This window comes from Coregonus lavaretus, assembly GCF_964263955.1.
Source record: "Coregonus lavaretus genome assembly, chromosome: 5".
NCBI lineage: Eukaryota > Metazoa > Chordata > Actinopteri > Salmoniformes > Salmonidae > Coregonus > Coregonus lavaretus.
The window spans coordinates 34913468-34934600 of NC_139992.1; the positions used below are offsets into that span (position 1 = coordinate 34913468).

The following is a 21133-nucleotide window of genomic DNA, read 5'->3' on the forward strand; positions in this document are numbered from 1 at the left end:
CCGTGCGTCAACGGATAGGCTGAGTAAGTCTAAACCACGCTCAGCCTCTACTCTGATTGGCCAGCAGAGAGCAGGAACTGAGAACTGTCAAGAGTATTTGAAGAACAATCTGAAACAATGGATTAGTTCTCTGTCTGCCCTGCGAGGTATTTCAAGGAGCCCGTATATACGAACATAATATTTACCATTGAAGGTTTTACATTAATTAAAATACTAGTCTATTTAGAAGACGTGTATTGACCTCTTTTGTTCCTAATACCAGATTTGAATTGACGCAACTTTGACACCTCTATATGGTTTTATGTCCTTCCGGATTCGATAAGAAAGATGACTAGTTCAACGGTGAGCCTGTCAGTTAGCCTTAGTTCTTGCACAGCATCCAGCCTAGCTGACGCAATGCTATTTTCCAGATTTGTAACCACTTTTATTCCCCTCTGGCCTCCATTGATTTAAATCACCCTAATTTTGGCCATCCTACAAGAGTAAAAATTTGAATAACTTTTTTATGGATTATGATAGAGATGAGATTTGGACCATTGGTTTTCTTGGAGGAGTATCTACACAATGAACATATTATTTTACCCATTGTTCAAAAGATACGTTTTTGATTGGACACCGTACATATTGGTGCCCGACTGATGACTGATGCCCAGTCATTCTGAATGGAGGCTAATTTCATCTAAATTATACTATAGTGGCGTGGAAATACGATGATATTGCTAAAGCAGGCAAATAATTAGTAGGACACAACTTTATTTTCTAATTTACTTTAGAGAGATGGCAATGTTGCCATTAGCTAGCCAAGTTCGTAAAAAATAGCTAGCTAGCTAAAGTTATACTGCACCTAAAGTCAACTGGCGACATCGAAAGGATGACAAAAGATGCTCCTACTAATTATTTTCCTCCTTTTGAAATGTCTTTGTGTTTCCAAGCTTCTGTAATGCCCCCCCCCCCCCCCCCCCCCCAACTTCCTCCAAAGGATGAATGAATATTGATGAAGACATTGATGAGGACATAAATAATAATACCTTATTATAATTAATCCCCACTGACCTTTAGTCTCTGGTTTCTCCACGTCATCTAGCTCTGGAGTAGATTTAGACTTTGCCCTGCAAAACACATAAAACACATAATTTGTGCATAATCAATAATATTAATTATCTCTCAAATCACTGGAAAACAGATTCATTAAAAGTCACATATTATTGATTTACTTTGGTCTACGTCCCAAATGGCACCCTATTCCCTACATAGTGCACTACATTTGACTCTGATCAAAAGTAGTGCACTATATTATTATTATTTATGTAGGGAATAGGGTGCCATTTGGGTCACATCCTTGGAGTGAAATACTGTTACATGCTCAGGTGTGCGTAAATACAGGAAGGTAATAACATGTATTTTCAAATACGTACAGTCCAATATATTGTCTCCGGCTGGAGCAGCCTACTATGTACTCCTGAGTGGCGCAGTGGTCTAAGGCACTGCATCGCAGTGCTAACTGTGCCACTAGAGATCCTGGTTCGAATCCAGGCTCTGTCGCAGCCGGCCGCGACCGGGAGACTCATGGGCGACGCACAATTGGCCCAGCGTCGTCCAGGGTAGGGGAGGGAATGGCCGGCAGGGATGTAGCTCAGTTGATAGAGCATGGCGTTTGCAACGCCAGGGTTGTGGGTTCGATTCCCACGGGGGGCCAGTATAAAAAAATATGTATTCACTAACTGTAAGTCGCTCTGGATAAGAGCGTCTGCTAAATGACTAAAATGTAAAATGTAAATGTAATGTACTTTTAATGATCAAATAATCAAATCAGATAATTAGAGAGATGTGTTCTTCTGTTCAGGTAAACATTAGAGCAAGAGTGTGTCCCAAATGGCACCCTATTCCCTTTATAGTGCAATATCAGGTGCGCCTGTGGTCTCAATTAAATTATCCATAGCATATAGATATACTATAGGCTATACAATTGGACTATAATAAATGCATGCTCGAGAAGCACAGCACAAGGTTATATATCTAAGAAAATGTACTTCCTTCCCAAGTTTTTGCAAATAAAATTAGGCTATCCCAAACAAGAGCCCTGGCTGGCCTGCTCTTGCTGATGTAAAACATTTTGTGCTGCCTAACCAACGACTGTGCTGTGTAGCCTGTCATTACATTTATTGTATTTTCTGAGACTGTGTTTGGTCAGGGAGGATTGTTTCCCCTGTACCTGTTTCGATTGCCGTTGTAGGCGCATTGTATGTCTGGAAGGAATAAATCTGCATCCGGTTATTTTACTCCTGCGCCTGACTCCGTCCATCATTCACCACAGCGCAATACTAGTGGTGGGGTAGGCTAAATAAAGAGAATAGGCCTAATTATAAGAATGGTGATAAAGGAACCGAAATATGCTGGTTAGAGCATGCCCAGAGCACATGCTTCAGCGGTACCAGAGTAAAATTGGAGGACGTGCGACGCCTCACTCCACTCAGCTCACATGCTCTGGTGTTGTACTAAAAAACGATTATGCTTGTCTCCAGTCATGTAAAATGACGTAGAATTGCATGAAATGTGTTTATAAAAGGCTAGATTACCCACAGTCATACTGTATGTTTGTCTGTTTGCAACAGAGGCAAAGCCATGGCCATTCTAATGCATGCACACACGCACACACTCACACCAGACCTGGGTTTCAAACACTTGAAAAATCATATCAAAAACTTTATCTGCGCAGACCTGGCTTAATAAACCATTGGAACGGTCCAGAAACTGCAGACCCAGCCCATTTCCCATCTGGCACTCAAGGCAGACTCAAGCAAACGCTCAAAGTATTTGAAAGGTTTTTCCAATATTCTAACCCAGGTCTGACTCACACACACAGACTGATGTCTAGGCTGGACCTTGGCATACACACACTGACCTGTCTGCCATTGATATCTCAGGCTGGACCTTGGCATAGCCATAGGAGTCCCCCAACCTGCCATCCAGCAGCGAAAGGGTTATGGGGTTACAGCAGCAGCAGTAGAGAGAATATAGATAGGGAATAGGGGATACAGACAGAAACAGAGATAGAGGGGGTACAGAGACAGACAGATGGACAGATAGACAGACAGGACAAAACACAGGCATAGAGGACAAAGCACAGGAAGACCATTAGTGGGAGTTAGAGGTTACTACTCAATTTTTTAAAGTAGACAATAGTGCAGGCAAAAATGTGTTATTAATGAATTATTTCAATCATAATGTTTACAATAAGCTAGTGTTTACAATAAGCCTCTGAAGATTAAAGCACAGATTTAGTACACACAAATCTTAAAGCCTTAAAGGCACTTTAAGATTATTTCTGTAATGACAAAAGATAAGATCGATGGGCTAGAATAAAAAAGATACACTATATATACAAAAGTATGTGGACACCCCTTCAAATGAGTTGATTCTGCTATTTCAGCCACACCCGTTGCTGACATGCGTATAAAATCAAGCACAAAGTCATGCAATTTCCATAGACAAATATAGGCAGTAGAATGGCCTTACTGAAGAGCTCAGTGCATTTCCACGTGGCACTGTCATAGGACGCCACCTTTCCAACAAGTCAGTTCGTCAAATTTCTGCCTAGCTAGAGCTGCACCGGTCAACTGTAAGTGCTGTTATTGTGAAGTTGAAACGTCTAGGAGCAACAGAAATGGTTTGTTGAGATCGGTGTGGCAGAACTTGACTGGGCAGCACAGAGACCTGACCTCAACCCCATCGAACTCCTTTGGGATGAATTGGAACACTGACTGCGAGCCAGGCCTAATCGCCCAACATCAGTGCCCGACCTCAGCTCTTGTGGCTGAATGGAAGCAAGTCCCTGCAGCAATGTTCTAACATCTAGTGGAAAGCCTTCCCAGAAGAGTGGAGGCTGTTATAGCAGCAAACGGGGGACAACGCATATTAACGCCCATGATTTTGGAATTAGATGTTCGACGAGCAGGTGTCCACATACTTTTGGTCATGTAGTTTTTAATAAATGTAAATAAAACCTTGGATCTATAAGAGGTAACTAGCATAAGGCAGAGGCACTAGATCCTCAAACATTTGAAACCATGATTTACGCACAAAGAAGCCACTGAACAGAATCAAGTAAAAATATATATATTTAGCAGTTGCTATAGTATACAGTATTGCTGATATCTTTGCCTTAATTGCTTTCATATTTTGATATTTTTATTTTATTTTCTAATCCTTACATTTAGTTTAAAACTGTACATGCAAAACAATGGAAATCGTCTTTTGTTTCTTTTTTATATATTTTTATTGATTTATTAGTGTACTTGCTTCAGCAAGACCACTACTGTTATCCGGCATCCTTCTCTTTATTAATGTGCTTGCTGAAAGTATTGAACTCATTCAACTTCTGTTCAGCTTGAACTCTAGATAAGGCTAATTTATCCTTCTTCCACTACCAGAAAAATATATATACACTGAACAAAAATAAAAACACAACATGTAAAGTGAGCTGAAACAAAAAGATCCCAGAAATGTTCCATATGCACAAAAAGCTGTTTTCTCTCAAACTTTGTGCACAAATTTGTTTACATTCCTGTTAGTGAGCATTTCTCCTTTGCCAAGTTAATCCATCCACCTGACAGGGGTGGCATATGAAGAAGCTGATTAAAAAGCATGATCATTACACAGGTGCACCTTGTGCTGGGGACAAGAAAACACCACTCTAAGATGTGAAGTTTTGTTACTAAACACAATGCCACAGATGTCGCAAAGTTTGAGGGAGCGTAAACTTGGCATGCTGACTTCACAAACTGTCAGAAACCATCTCTGGGAAAGTAATCTGGGTGCTCGTCGTCCTCAGGGTCTTGACCTGACTGCAGTTTGGCGTTATAACTGACTTCAGTGGGCAAATGCTCACCTTCGATGGCCACTGGCATGCTGGAGAAGTGTGCTCTTCACAGATGAATCCAGGTTTCAACTGTACCAGCCCTACGCGAAGGAGCTGTGTCGCGCTGCATGAGGCAAATGGTGGTCACACAAGACACTGACTGGTTTTCTGATCCACTTTTTTTTAAAGGTATTTGTGACCAAATATGTGGATATCTGTATTCCCAGTCATGTAAAATCCATACATTAGGGCCTAATGAATTTATTTAAATTGACTGATTTTCTTTCATGAACTGTAACTCAGTAAAATCTTTGAAATTGTTGTATGTTGCGTTTATATTTTTGTTCAGTGTATATTTGGACTGTACGTAAATATTCTTCAAGAAATTAACTGGGTGGGATAGGAAGGAGGAATTATGGAGGAGAAAAAAACGGTATTATTGCAAATCATTATCATTGTAAAAAGCTAAACAAAAAAAACTGGGTGAAAATAAAAATAATTATTGTAATGTATACAGAATATCAAAACAAAAAAGCATTAAAATGGAAAGTTGACCATCATCTAAAAGTTACTTTGTTCATCTATATAATCAATTTGAGATACTTTAGGATAATATGGACATGATGTGCGAAAAATGCTAATATAGGTACCATGACATGCATTGGATTTGTGCCATGAATGCTAAAATGTTAGCATTTCGAAACAGTGCCAGGGAAACTAAACCAAAGCATGGATTGCTGTCATACCTTGTTTATAGACTGCTTACAGGGTAAGGAAACCAATATGTAATTTTGTAATTTGGGTGAAATTTCCCTTTAAAGAAAATATTATTATTATTAACCATTGCTGCTGCTCCTGCATTCTCGCTTTCTCCATGCGCTGTTGTTCAGCAGCCTCCTGATGCCTCCTCTCCTCCCTCTCTTCCTCCTCCTCCCTCTCTTTCTCCTTCCTCCTTTGCCATCTCAGCTCCTCCTCTTCCTTCTGTCTCCTCTCATCCTCCTCTTGCTTCTCCCTCTTCCTCTCCTCCTGAAGACGCAACAGCTCTCGCTCCTCCTCCATCCTCCTCATCCTCTCCTCCCGCCTTCGCTGCTCTTCCTCCATTCTCCTCTTCTCCTCCTCCTGTCTTCGCTGTGCCTCCTCCTCTTCCCTCCTCCTCCTCTCCTCCTCCTGTACCTCCTGGTCCTCCCAGGGCAGGATGGGCTGGCGGAGCGGGCAGAGGAGGCTGATACTCCTGCTGCTCGGCTCCTGAGAAACAGACAGTAAAGGGATAAAGCCAAAGCCAGAGTTCGTGTCTCAGTTTCCTACCAGAAAATTATGTTGTTATAGTGTTATGGCTCCTCACCTCTTGGTGGTGTCTGCCCCCCTCGGTCACAGCCTCCTGCTGGGCCCGACACCACTCCTCCTCCAGTTTCTCCTGGTCCCGACGGTATTTCTCCTGATCACAAACACACACACAGTTTCTCTGGAGTTTTGGTCACTATACTTACTGACAACAACTTTTAAATCACAATCAAACAACAAGTAGGCCTGATCACAGACAGAGATGAGACAGCCTACAGGGAGGAGGTCAGAGACCTGGCAGTGTGGTGCCAGGACAACAACCTCTCCCTCAACATCAGTAAGACCAAGGGGTGTATCATAGACTACAGGAAGCAGGGGGAATAGAGCAGGGTCGAGAGCTTCAAGTTCCTTGTTGTCCACATCACTAAGGACTTAACATAGTCCACACACCAACACAGTTGTGAAGAGGACACGAAAGAGCCTCTTCCCCGTCAGGAGGATGAAAAGATTTGGCATGGGCCCTCAGATCTTCAAAAAGTTATACAGCTGCCCCATTGAGAGCATCTTGACTGGCTGAATCACCACTTGGTATGGCAACTGCACTGCCCTCGACCGCAAAGTGCTACAGAGGGTGGTGCGGGCGGCCCAGTACATCACTGGGGTCGAGCTCCCTGCCAGGACCTCTATACCAGACGGAAGGCCCGAAAAATTGCCAAAGACTTTAGCCACCCAAACTATAGACTGTTTTCTCTGCTATCGTCCACACACACACACACTACAGCATTTCACCTGTAGAAGTCTCTCCTGCTCTTTCTGCCATTTCTCCTGCCTCCTGCACTCCTCCTCCAGGTCCCAGGACCAGTGGTTAGAGGAGGGAGTGATGGAGGGAACGGGCATCTGACAGAGGAGAGGAAGAGGAGAGGAGAGACATTGCCTTTATTACTTTATAGGTCAAACTTATCCTGCCAATACACTAATAACAGCATTTTTGTTTCTATCTGATGCTTGAATACAAGTAATTCAATCAACAAAACTATTTGAGTCTCCCCAACCCTTATACATATTTTCATGCATTTCACTTGTTTTTTATTTCAATATTTCATTGTTTATGTATTAACGTGCTACCCATGTACAGTATTTCAGTGTCCATGACAAAGATGCGAATTACAAACTTGCATTTTACATTTTAGTCATTTAGCAGACACTCTTATCCAGAGCGACTTACAGTTAGTGAGTGCATACATTTTCATACTGTTAAACAGTAGGTTATTCCTTCCGTCAGCCTTTTCAAAGTGAGCCGCAGATGCTTCAGTCCACTCAAGTTATAATAATCATTATCCAGTTTCAAAGATTGTTCATAGTACAATAATCAATGACACAAAGGTTGGGGAATTTGGACTAGCATTCTCTGCCCTGTAGTCAAGGTAACTGGGCAATCAAGGAATTTAAGGGAGCTACAGATCCTGCCCCTGGGGTGGTAGTTAAATAACCCATAACTATTCCACACAGTAAAGATGTCACTCATAATGACGGGTCAATGCGTCGTAATGACTGCTATCCACTTACAAAGAAGCTGTATGCTTGAGAACGCAGTTCAGAGCAAAAACCCCAACCACTTGTTTTAAGAATTTTTTTTTGTTGTAAATATGAAATAGTATTACTTACATCTGATATCACAGAATCTGATCCTCCTTGAAAAAAGAATAAACATAATCAAATAGCTCTAAACGTTTATAGTTATATCTCAGAGTGTTATAGAGCATTCAGTATGCTGCCACGTCAAGCACACTGTTTCTATATTCCAAAATACTACATCATTGCCATGTTTGTCAAGACAATTGAACGTTTGCTAAAGCAGACACAGACTGGCACCTAGGATAGATGTAATACATGTATTTAAATTACACACACCTGGCTATATACCACACAGAAAGAAAGCTGACAGGCTTGTTAAAACCTCAACTCTTATCAGAGGTTGAGTTTGACTTCAGATTTTAGTGTTTAAACTTCTAAAACTATTAAATGGTGTTTAAACTTTAACCAAACCCTCAGCTATAATTTGAGATGTTTTAAAATCAGCATGAAGCAAACAAAATTTCTTTTAAATTCACCTCCAGTGTTGCCAATAATGCCACAAGGAGTCTATGATTTTGACAGAATACCAGTCTGACTGCTGAATAGTAGGTACCAACATACTGTTGGTGTGTTACCAAAGCACATCACAATAACTAGATTCAACGTATTAACATCTCATGAAAATAAAATAATTTTTAAACCGATCACAACAAGCATGCACAAGATGCAAACAGGAATAGGACACAAAAGTCAAACTAAGTCACCAGTCACCAAAAATCATGTTGATATTGATGCATGCAGAAGCATTGGCTATTAATAAAAACACAAGAGCACCAGCATAGCACAGCACAGCATGCAAGGTTGAGCGGGAGGGGAGCCAATGTGTGACACCTGGACATCATGCCAACCTACTGTACCACACACCTGACTACACATGGCACCTGATTCAGTCTTGTGATAGCATAACTTTCCAGGCGTATGGCTTAGTGAATAGCCCAGAGCCATAGATACATGTACAGTGAGGTCCGAAATTATTGACAAGGAGTAAATATGACTGTATAAAATAAATTACAGTGGGGAAAAAAAGTATTTAGTCAGCCACCAATTGTACAAGTTCTCCCACTTAAAAAGATGAGAGAGGCCTGTAATTTTCATCATAGGTACACGTCAACTATGACAGACAAATTGAGGAAAAAAATCCAGAAAATCACATTGTAGGATTTTTAATGAATTTATTTGCAAATTATGGTGGAAAATAAGTATTTGGTCACCTACAAACAAGCAAGATTTCTGGCTCTCACAGACCTGTAACTTCTTCTTTAAGAGGCTCCTCTGTCCTCCACTCGTTACCTGTATTAATGGCACCTGTTTGAACTTGTTATCAGTATAAAAGACACCTGTCCACAACCTCAAACAGTCACACTCCAAACTCCACTATGGCCAAGACCAAAGAGCTGTCAAAGGACATCAGAAACAAAATTGTAGACCTGCACCAGGCTGGGAAGACTGAATCTACAATAGGTAAGCAGCTTGGTTTGAAGAAATCAACTGTGGGAGCAATTTTTAGGAAATGGAAGACATACAAGACCACTGATAATCTCCCTCGATCTGGGGCTCCACGCAAGATCTCACCCCGTGGGGTCAAAATGATCACAAGAACGGTGAGCAAAAATCCCAGAACCACACGGGGGGACCTAGTGAATGACCTGCAGAGAGCTGGGACCAAAGTAACAAAGCCTACCATCAGTAACACACTATGCCGCCAGGGACTCAAATCCTGCAGTGCCAGACGTGTCTCCCTGCTTAAGCCAGTACATGTCCAGGCCCATCTGAAGTTTGCTAGAGTGCATTTGGATGATCCAGAAGAGGATTGGGAGAATGTCATGTGGTCAGATGAAACCAAAATATAACTTTTTGGTAAAAACTCAACTCGTCGTGTTTGGAGGACAAAGAATGCTGAGTTCCATCCAAAGAACACCATACCTACTGTGAAGCATAGAGGTGGAAACATCATGCTTTGGGGCTGTTTTTCTGCAAAGGGACCAGGACGACTGATCCGTGTAAAGGAAAGAATGAACGGGGCCATGTATCGTGAGATTTTGAGTGAAAACCTCCTTCCATCAGCAAGGGCATTGAAGATGAAACGAGGCTGGGTCTTTCAGCATGACAATGATCCCAAACACACCGCCCGGTGTAAGAAGCATTTCAAGGTCCTGGAGTGGCCTAGCAAGTCTCCAGATCTCAACCCCATAGAAAATCTTTGGTGGGAGTTGAAAGTCCGTGTTGCCCAGCAACAGCCCCAAAACATCACTGCATGGAGGAATGGGCCAAACAGTGTGTGAAAACCTTGTGAAGACTTACAGAAAATGTTTGACCTGTGTCATTGCCAACAAAGGGTATATAACAAAGTATTGAGAAACTTTTGTTATTGACCAAATCCTTATTTTCCACCATAATTTGCAAATAAATTCATTAAAAATCCTACAATGTGATTTTCTGGAGAAAAAAAATCTCATTTTGTCTGTCATAGTTGACGTGTACCTATGATGAAAATTACAGGCCTCTCTCATCTTTTTAAGTGGGAGAACTTGCACAATTGGTGGCTGACTAAATACTTTTTTCCCCCACTCTATAAGCTATATTGTATTCACAAAGGGGAAACTATATTATTTGATACTTATACTCAGAGAAAGAGATTTTGTTTAACAAGTCATATTTTTTCCCTCAAAGAGGTTGGGGTCAAAATTGTATTAGACATATGTACGGGATACACATGGTATACACCATCCAACAAAATTCTTATTTGCAGGTTCCTTCTCAACAATGCAACAACAATAAGAATTAATAAAATATAATAATATGGGTAGCAGAAAGTTGTGATGTGTATGTAGCATGAAAGTATATATGTGTGGGTGTGTGCGTGCGTGAGTGCATGTGTGCTAAAGTGCGGAGAGTCAGTGCAGGTGGTCAGTTCAGTACAAGTCTTCAGCAGTCTGATTGCTTGTAGATAGAAACTGACGGTAAGGGAGTGAACAGCTCATGGCTAGGGTGTGTGGGGGTCCTTGATGATGCTGCGTGGCCAAAGATTTATATTTTTCATGTTATCCAACAAATGTAAACGCCTGGAGTTTGCCAAATGGCATTGGCACTTGGATTCGCACCAGTGCTTTGGTCATGAAAATATAGTTATTTGGCCACGCACACCAGTGGTGGGTTTGGCGTCTAAATGAGAATGCATAAACATAAAATATTGTGGTGGATCTTTGATGTTATGTGGCTATTTTGCTTCCACTGGTCCTGGGGCCCTTGTTAAGGTCAATGGCATCATGAAATTTACCCAGTACCAGGACATTTTCACCAAAAACCTAGTGTCTCTTCCAGCAAGACAGTAACCCCAAGCACACATCAAAATCCAAAAATAAATGGTTAATTGGCCACAAAATCAACTGTTCTCCAGACATGAAACACATTGAAGACTTGTGGTTTGAATTGAAGAGGGCAGTCCATAAGCGCAGACAAATGATATCAAGGATCTGGAAGGATTCTGTATGGCGGAATGGTCTAAGATCCCTCCCAATGTGTTCTTCAACTCAAACATTTTATCCTCGCAAGGTGAGGTATTGGAAGGTATTGAAAACAGGGGTGTCAATAATTTTGACATTTTTGTAAAAAGGTTTTACTTGTTAAACAAAATGTGTTTCTCTGAGCAATTGTATTGGTATAAAATAATTTCCAAATTTTTTTGAGCATACAATATATAGCTCAGTATTTGAATTATTTATTTGATACAGTCATTTTTGCTCATCTTTATCAAGGGTGTCAATCATTTTGGACCCCACTATACATCCCTATCCTATATGGAGCTGGACCAGCCTAGGCTTGATCAACGTTGATGTCGGTTCTCAATTACTCCTGTGTATGTATGCAGGCTAAAAACAAAATCTATCAAAAACACACAAGCAAGAAGTGAGAACCTGCATACAGAGAGGAGTGCATAGAGTCTGACATTAATAAACTACTTCTCTGGAGTCTAGTAGATTGGTAAGTTGGTATGACATTCTGACCTGCGGTCTACCATTTGGAGGTTTAAACTGTTGGTGAAAACACTACTTTCTCATCAAGTGTTTCCCAACCCTCCCCTGAGGGATCCTCAGACAGTTCTCAATTTGGTTGTAGCCCTGAACTAGTATACCTGATTCAACTAATCAAGGCCTGGGTGATTAGTTGTCAGCTCAGGGCTGCAACAAAAATGTAGACGGATTGCTGGTCCCACAGGAGAGGGTTGGGAAATACTGATTTAAACTCACTGGGCTCAGACAGCATGTCAGTGTCTCAGGTGTGGCAGTTGGAGGTGTGGAGAGAATCACTGCACACTCAACCCTGTTTACCACAGAGGTAGACCAGTGCACTGACACTGGGCCCTGAGAAGCCTGGGGGGCGGGAGGGAGGGGGAGAGCAGAGGGGTTACAGTCCCTCAGTAGAGATCAGACGGAAAAAGGCAGTGGCTTATAAGACTGAATCTAAAAACAAAAAAAGCAGCGGGCCCAACATGGAGCCCTGAGGAACTCCTGAGTATTCAACTTCTTTGTCTCAACCTTCCCATAATCATCTTCAATAGATCTGAAATCCACACTATTGACCAATTTTAAAAACAATTGATCGTAATGATTAGGTTAAGTCATAGTTGAGCCAAAAACCTGTATACCAGGTAGGTCCATAGGAGAACCACTGGAATAGAGAGAAAGAGATGGAAGCCCAGAGCACCCAGCCTTCTGATAGTAACACAGACTATTGATAATAACCCTTCACCAACACCAGGGTTCAGTCAGGGCCTTTTTACCTTGTTCAAAAAACTCTGACCTCCGTTTTAAGTTTTTCAAAGATATGGGTTCTGCGGACTCTACGTGAGAGATGGAGAAATCAGAACAGGGACACAGTGTAAGAGAGGAGCTGGGAGAGAAACATTTAAGTAATAGCTTCTATCATGGCGTGGGTAACTTCTATCAAAATCTCCATTCTCGGGTAACTTCTATCAAAATTTCCATTCTCCCCCACTGAAAACACAACAATTACATAAGGATTAAGTCGTCAAAAAAACGAGCATATGTAAGCTCTGGCCAGGTCTTTCCAAAATGCTCACACAAACATATCCTACATTACAAGCAAACAGAACATCATAATATCATTAGTACATAATTGAGCAATGAGCATTTCACCACCAAAAACACACACAGTCCCAAAGAGAGAATGTTGTCATTGCTTTCTCAAACTCGTTGATGTTAATAAAGGCTAGTCATAACTGCTCTGGTTAGTATCTCTGCTCTATGCTCTTTACCTGTGTTTCTCATGGTCACCGTCTCGTCACGGAAACCTCCATTCACTCCAATGGATGCCACATCCTGCAACAAGATGAAGGAAATGCCTGTTGAGAACTGTTTGGGGTTTAATCAATACATTGTCTTAATGTGGATTCAATGTGATCATGCAACTAACAAAAATCTAAAGTTTTTCGCAGTTATGTCCTATATCAATGTCCTCAACAACCTTTTCGCAACATATTTGAAACTTGGTGACAATGTCATGTCTTTTCTGGGTATTTGGGAGTAACATAACAAGAAAGCTAACAAGAAACATTTGAACCCTATCAACACCATGAAGTCTTCGTGTAAAACTCACAATGATTGGTTGGATGGCGACCTCTTTGGTGGTTTCCATGGATCCCCGAGATGTGAAAGCCAAGCTGGTGGTTGCGTTAACGGTGGCTGTGTTGGGGGAACCTATAAGTGTTGGATGATGATCCATACTGGTCAGATTGATGGTCTTATGGCTTTTACACGGCAGGGAAGGTAGGTCTCTGTCCCAGTCTGAACATCGCAGACACATAACAATGACAAAGAATCAAAGGGGTATGTGTGTTTATGTGAGAGTGTGTGTGTGTGTGTGTGTGAGTGTGAGAGAAAGATAGAATGTATGTGTATGTGTATAAGAGAGAGTATGTGTGTGTGTGTGTGTGAAAGCACAATATTAGGAAAGGTACTATTACTTTAAAGGTACTACTATACAACTATAGAACAAAGTACAGACGCTACCGCTTGGAAGGGAAAATAAAATAGTTTTTATGTTATTCTAAAGAACAGTTGGATGACTTAGAAACCACCTTCCCCACACCTGCACAATCTACAAACCACTAGGATTTACCAACAGGCTTACAAACTCTCCTGCAAAAGTGTACAGTTGAAGTCGGAAGTTTACATACACCTTAGCCAAATACATTTAAACTCAGTTTTTCACAATTCCTGACATTTAATCCTAGTAAAAAATCCCTGTTTTAGGTCAGTTAGGATCACCACTTTATTTCAAGAATGTGAAATGTCAGAATAATAGTAGAGAGAATGATTTATTTCAGCTTTTATTTCTTTCATCACATTCCCAGTGGGTCAGAAGTTTACATACACTCAATTAGTATTTGGTAGCATTGCCTTTAAATTGTTTAACTTCGGTCAAACGTTTTGGGTAGCCTTCCACAAGCTTCCCACAATAAGCTGGGTGAATTTTGTCCCGTTCCTCCTGACAGAGCTGGTGTAACTGAGTCAGGTTTGTAGGCCTCCTTGCTCGCACACGATTTTTCAGTTCTGCCCACAAATCTTCTATAGGATTGAGGTCAAGGCTTTGTGATGGCCACTCCAATACCTTGACTTTGTTGTCCTTAAGCCATTTTGCCACAACTTTGGAAGTATGCTTGGGGTCATTGTCCATTTGGAAGACCCATTTGCGACCAAGCTTTAACTTCCTGACTGATGTCTTGAGATGTTGCTTCAATATATCCACATAATATTCCTTCCTCATGATGCCATCTATTTTGTGAAGTGCACCAATCCCTCCTGCAGCAAAGCACCCCCACAGCATGATGCTGCCACCCCGTGCTTCACGGTTGGGATGGTGTTCTTCGGCTTGCAAGCTGTCCCCTTTTTCCTCCAAACATAACAATGGTCATTATGGCCAAACAGTTCTATTCTTGTTTCATCAGACCAGAGGACATTTCTCCAAAAAGTATGATCCTTGTCCCCATGTGCAGTTGCAAACCGTAGTCTGGCTTTTTTATGGCGGTTTTGGAGCAGTGGCTTCTTCCTTGCTGAGTGGCCTTTCAGGTTTTGTCGATATAGGACTTGTTTTACTGTGGATATAGATACTTTTGTACCTGTTTCCTCCATCATCTTCACAAGGTCCTTTGCTGTTGTTCTGGGATTGATTTGCACTTTTTGCACCAAAGTACGTTCATCTCTAGGAGACAGAATGCGTCTCCTTCCTGAGCGGTATGACAGCTGCGTGGTCCCATGGTGTTTGCGTACTATTGTTTGTACAGATGAACGTGGTACCTTCAGGCGTTTGGAAATTGCTCCCAAGGATGAACCAGACTTGTGGAGGTCTACCATTTTTTTCTGAGGTCTTGGCTGATTTCTTTTGATTTTCCCATAATGTCAAGCAAAGAGGCACTGAGTTTGAAGGTAGGCCTTGAAATACATCCACAGGTACACCTCCAATTGACTCAAATTATGTCAATAAGCCTATCAGAAGCTTCTAAAGCTATGACATCATTTTCTGGAATTTTCCAAGCTGTTTAAAGGCACAGTCAACGTAGTGTATGTAAACTTCTGACCCACTGGAATTGTGATATAGTGAATTATAAGTGAAATAATCTGTCTGTAAACAATTGTTGGAAAAATGACTTGTGTCATGCGCAAAGTAGATGTCCTAACCGACTTGCCAAAACTATAGTTTGTTAACAATACATTTGTGAAGTGGTTGAAAAACAAGTTTTAATGACTCCAACCTAAGTGTGTGTAAACTTCCGACTTCAACTGTATATTATGTAACATAATAGACTAATTAATATTGTGGTGGTGTAATCGTGTTATAATAGCATGTGTAAGCCTGTTGGTGAAAACATATACTGTAAATAGACCAAGTTTGGACCCGTTGGACCCTGTACCCGAGTTTGGGTTAATTATCCACAAGGGAGGTGCACAGGAGAACACAGGGAAGACAGAAACAGACAGCGATAAACATTCAGAAAACACACGCACACACACACAGACAGAGAAGGGAAGAAAGAAACAGAAGTAGAGAAACACAGGCAGACGAAAAGTAAAACAGACAGGAAGACAGACAGGAAGACAGCCAAAACTGGGCTCCCATTTCACTAACTAAAAAGGTTATGCTTAAGGACCTCAGCCACCAGAGCCACGGTCTGTTCACTCTGCTACCATCTAGCAGACAGAGACGGTACAGGTGCATCAGAGCCGGGACTGAAAGACTGAAAAACAGCTTCTATCACCAGGCCATCAGACTGTTCAACAGCCATCACTAGCCGGCTACCTGCCCGGTACTCAATCCTGCACCTTGAGACTAATGCTCCATGTATATACTGTAGAAACATTGAACACTGGTGACTTCATATACTGTTTATATACTGTTGTTTCCTCATTGTGTATGTATATACTGTATTCTCGACATAGCTCATCCTAATTTACCTATTACTGTACATACCATTTTCTTTCCAAAATTATATACTGTCTATACACGCCACATATGTATATTCTGGATCCTGAAATGGCTCACACTCATTTATCTACTTTGAATTGTTATTAGGACTCGTTTTGACATTTCTTAATTAGATGTTTAGATTATTTGTGTATTTGTATTGTATTTGCTAGACATTCTACTGCGCTATTGGAGCCATTAACAAGCATTTCACATCACCTGCTATAACACCTGCAAATCTGTGTACGCGATTTGATTATTTCCCAGAATAGACTAGAAAACTATCAAGAGACAAATAAATTATTGTTAAACTGCCATGAAATAATTGAGCCATTGAGCACAACTTGTTACTGACCAATTCAATGTGTCACAATAGCTTACCAACACAACACAACAAACATAAACAACACTGACACTCTAAAACTAGAAATTCTCGACGTGCCTCAAACAAACAACCACCCACCCACCCACATGCGCATGCACACACACGCCCAAACGCACATACACTCTCTCTCTCCAGTTTTCTACTCACTGTTCCTGCCGTGGCGACGTATGTCCATGATGAGGCTGCCCTGCTGCAGGGCCTGCTCTGTGTTGCTCTTCCACTCATCATAGCTCATCTTTGCCACCCTGTGCCCGCTCACCGCCAGCACCTCATCTCCCACCTGCAGTTGGCACAGCTCCGCTGGGCTGCCTGGGGGGCACAGAGATAGGCAGAGAGGTCAGATAAAGAGAAGGTAAAGAAGGAACTGTGGTCTGATATAGATAATGTGGAGGGCACAGCGGGTGAGATAGAGAGGACAGGTGAGATAGAGAGGACAATGTAGAGTTCAAGATGAGGGTAAGCTGTCACAATAGAAAGACATGACCGAGATAGGACAAGGCAGCGATTGCAATAAATCATCTTGATTATTTAAAGTGGCTTCTGCTTCTTGTCTCCATCCCTTATCTGTACTGATGAGACATACAGTGAGGGAAGAAAGTATTTGATCCCCAGCTGATTTTGTACGTTTGCCCACTGACAAAGACATGATCAGTCTATAATTTTAATGGTAGGTTTATTTGAACAGTGAGAGACAGAATAACAACAAAACAATTCAGAAAAACGCATGTAAAAAATGTTATAAATTGATTTGCATTTTAATGAGGGAAATAAGTATTTGACCCCTCTGCAAAACATGACTTAGTACTTGGTGGCAAAACCCTTGTTGGCAATCACAGAGGTCAGACGTTTCTTGTAGTTGGCCACCAGGTTTGCACACATCTCAGGAGGGATTTTGTTCCACTCCTCTTTGCAGATCTTCTCCAAGTCATTAAGGTTTCGAGGCTGACGTTTGGCAACTCGAACCTTCAGCTCCCTCCACATATTTTCTATGGGATTAAGGTCTGGAGACTGGCTAGGCCACTCCAGGACCTTAATGTGCTTCTTCTTGAGCCAATCCTTTGATGCCTTGGCCATGTGTTTTGGGTCATTGTCATGCTGGAATACCCATCCACGACCCATTTCCAATGCCCTGGCTGAGGGAAGGAGGTTCTCACACAAGATTTGACGGTACATGGCCCCGTCCATCGTCCCTTTGATGCAGTGAAGTTGTCCTGTACCCTTAGCAGAAAAACACCCCCAAAGCATAATGTTTCCACCTCCATGTTTGACGATGGGGATGGTGTTCTTGGGGTCATAGGCAGCATTCCTCCTCCTCCAAACACGGCGAGTTGAGTTGCTGCCAAAGAGCTCGATTTTGGTCTCATCTGACCACAACACTTTCACCCAGTTCTCCTCTGAATCATTCCGATGTTCATTGGCAAACTTCAGACGGCCCTGTATATGTGCTTTCTTGAGCAGGGGGACCTTGCGGGCGCTGCAGGATTTCAGTCCTTCATGGCGTAGTGTGTTACCAATTGTTTTCTTGGTGACTATGGTCCCAGCTGCCTTGAGATCATTGACAAGATCCTCCCGTGTAGTTCTGGGCTGATTCCTCACCGTTCTCATGATCATTGCAACTCCACGAGGTGAGATCTTGCATGGAGCCCCAGGCCGAGGGAGATTGACAGTTATTTTGTGTTTCTTCCATTTGCGAATAATCGCACCAACTGTTGTCACCATCTCACGAAGCTGCTTGGCGATGGTCTTGTAGCCCATTCCAGCCTTGTGTAGGTCTACAATCTTGTCCCTGAAATCCTTGGAGAGCTCTTTGGTCTTGGCCATGGTGGAGAGTTTGGAATCTGATTGATTGATTGCTTCTGTGGACAGGTGTCTTTTATACAGGTAACAAGCTGAGATTAGGAGCACTCCCTTTAAGAGTGTGATCCTAATCTCAGCTCCTTACCTGTATAAAAGACACCTGGGAGCCAGAAATCTTTCTGCTTGAGAGGGGGTCAAATACGTATTTCCCTCATTAAAATGCAAATCAATTTATAAAACATTTTACATGTGTTTTTCTGGATTGTTTTGTTGTTATTCTGTCTCTCACTGTTAAAATAAACCTACCATTAAAATTATAAACTGATCATTTCTTTGTCAGTGGGCAAACGTACAAAATCAGCAGGGGATCAAATACTTTTTTCCCTCACTGTACATGGACTAGTGAAAGGGGTGGTATGACAACAGGTGACAGCTATTCCCATAGCAAATTAGGGTAAACTTAACCTACAGTATAAGCATTACAACATGAATGCGAACATCACCTTCACCATAACTAGAAACAGCGATTCCACCATTTTGTGGCATCAGTACCTTTTTCTTAACAGTGGTGCAGTGATAGCCAAGTGATTCCTTAGTGCATATATATAGGCTAGAGAGAGACAGGGCCAGCAGATCTGACCCAGATAGAGGTTGCCCTACATAAGGCCTGGCACATGCTCTGCTACTGGGTCTTATCGGGTCCTACTAGCACGAGAACTGAAGAACACCAGCAGTGCCTGACTGAAATACCGGGCTCATCGTAATGGCTGGAATATAATCAAATCAATGGTATCAAACACATCAAACTTATGGACCTCCAGCTAGTGGTGCAGTGAGAGCGGTGAAATTATATTTGCTCTTCTGTGTGAATTATAAAAGGTTTTCTAACAAAAGGGAGTGAGGCCAATGTCCACAACTCACTTCATAGCAAACACTAATCAACTAAACGAATACACAGTCCTTTTTTTCACCTGAAATCAGGTGAAATGCATTCTTTATTTAGACGCTGAAAAGGAAGACCCCCACAAGGCCACAGTTAAATAAAGGTTCAATAAAATAACATAACAGTACCTTTGCTCATAATTGATCAATGATCATGTCCAAGGGCAGTTTTATTCCCAATGTCTCACACATTGTCCATTGCTTAAAAACTGTCTCACTGCGATGACCATGTGTAGCACTTACTTTAGAATTGTGTAGTATACTGTAGAATACTATACTACACACTGTAGTATTGATCGGTCATGTAGAATAGAATAGAATAAAACTTTGTCCATCCAGGATGGACATTTTTCTTTGGCATCACCTTACATTAAAATGATCACATTCACATACATTCTCACATCACACACATTTAGACCAGTCAGTCCATCATACTGCATACACTACGAACATAGAGGACATTGATACATTCACTCACAACTGACCGCTGCCCCAACTGCACTGGATAGATAAGTACATATACCAATACAATTTACATTGTATTTAGTAGTCCAACGGCACAAGGAACAAATTAATGTTTGAACACGTTCTTCTTGGCCATGCGCCGGCCTTAGGGAAGCCTCTCAAACTGTATATATATTTTTTTTAAAGCTGAAGGTGTAGAGGGTGGGAGGGGTCGCCAACGACAGCCCAGTGCCTTCCTTTTGGTTGCCTTGTGGAACAGACTGCTCAACTGTGCCTGTGGTCGACCAATTACTTTGTTGGCTGTGTTTACTATTCTGCTCAGTTTACTTTAGCTTTTCACGCTCAGATTGCCATACCAGACTGTCATATTGAACGTGAGGATGCTCTCTACCAGACTGCTGTACACCCTCTCCAGAACATCCTGGCTGACCTCAAACCCCTTCAATTTTCTGATTAAAAACAGGCGCTGGCTTGCTTTTTTTATATATATATACAGTCTGCATTCTTGGTAAAGCTCAGCTTGTCATCAATTTGTGTCCCTAGGTATTTGAAACACTCAACCACCTCCACTGGTTGGTCGTTCAGAGAGTCATTGGGACATTGGCAGGTTGTTGCCATTGATGATCAGCTCCTTTGTCTTGTCCACATTGATGTGGAGGGCACTTGACCGGCACCATTCTTGAAGGTTGTTGGCCTGTTTAAAATAGCTGTCCCCATCTGATATAGCATCTTTTTTTTTTTATCATGTCATCGGCATACTTGAAAAGGCTCACATTGTTTTCTTGGATCTTCATCTCGTTAATGTAGATAGAAAACAACAACGGTGAAAAGGACACACCCCTGTGTTCAGGGCCAGTTCATCAGAGAGGGCCCTATTCATGAGGACCCTCTGTGGGCAGTTAGTTAAAAAGTCCTTGATCCAACCTGTGAGGCCTCCGTTGACATTCAGGTCCAGTAGTCATTTCAGCAGTGTGTGTATTTGCATTGTATTAAAAGCTGTTGCAATTTTCTTGTTCTCTCTTTTCCTCTCTCTTCCCATCATTTCATTAAGCCATTCACATGCTTGTCTTGGATTGCTTACTATATGGTACTTACTATATAGTGCTTACTATAGAATTTTGTAGTATACTGGAGAATTCTATACTACACAATGTAGTATCCCTCGATTGTGTAGTGCTTACTATAATATTTTGTAGTATACTTTAGAATGTTGTAGTATACTGTCTAGAATACTATACTACACACTGTAGTATCCCTCGATCACGTAGTGCTTATTTTATAATTTTTTG

General features: G+C 41.7%; 1 protein-coding gene across 6 annotated transcripts in view; it reads right to left on the reverse strand.

The window, feature by feature from the left end:
• The window catches only part of lmo7a (LIM domain 7a), a 110623-nt gene that overhangs the window by 5718 nt on the left and 83772 nt on the right, over positions 1-21133 (reverse strand). For 3 of the 6 annotated variants that reach the window (XM_084161114.1, XM_084161115.1, XM_084161119.1), the window contains 10 exons: positions 16788-16949; positions 13391-13578; positions 13050-13113; positions 12555-12614; positions 7805-7830; positions 6929-7036; positions 6201-6293; positions 5700-6103; positions 2903-2959; positions 1054-1109 (listed from right to left, as the gene is read on the reverse strand). In XM_084161114.1, the coding sequence (XP_084017240.1) occupies positions 1054-1109; positions 2903-2959; positions 5700-6103; positions 6201-6293; positions 6929-7036; positions 7805-7830; positions 12555-12614; positions 13050-13113; positions 13391-13578; positions 16788-16949 (1218 nt within the window). The remainder of the gene's footprint in view (positions 1-1053; positions 1110-2902; positions 2960-5699; positions 6104-6200; positions 6294-6928; positions 7037-7804; positions 7831-12554; positions 12615-13049; positions 13114-13390; positions 13579-16787; positions 16950-21133) is intronic. The other 3 variants (XM_084161117.1, XM_084161118.1, XM_084161116.1) reach the window with 2 other exon arrangements.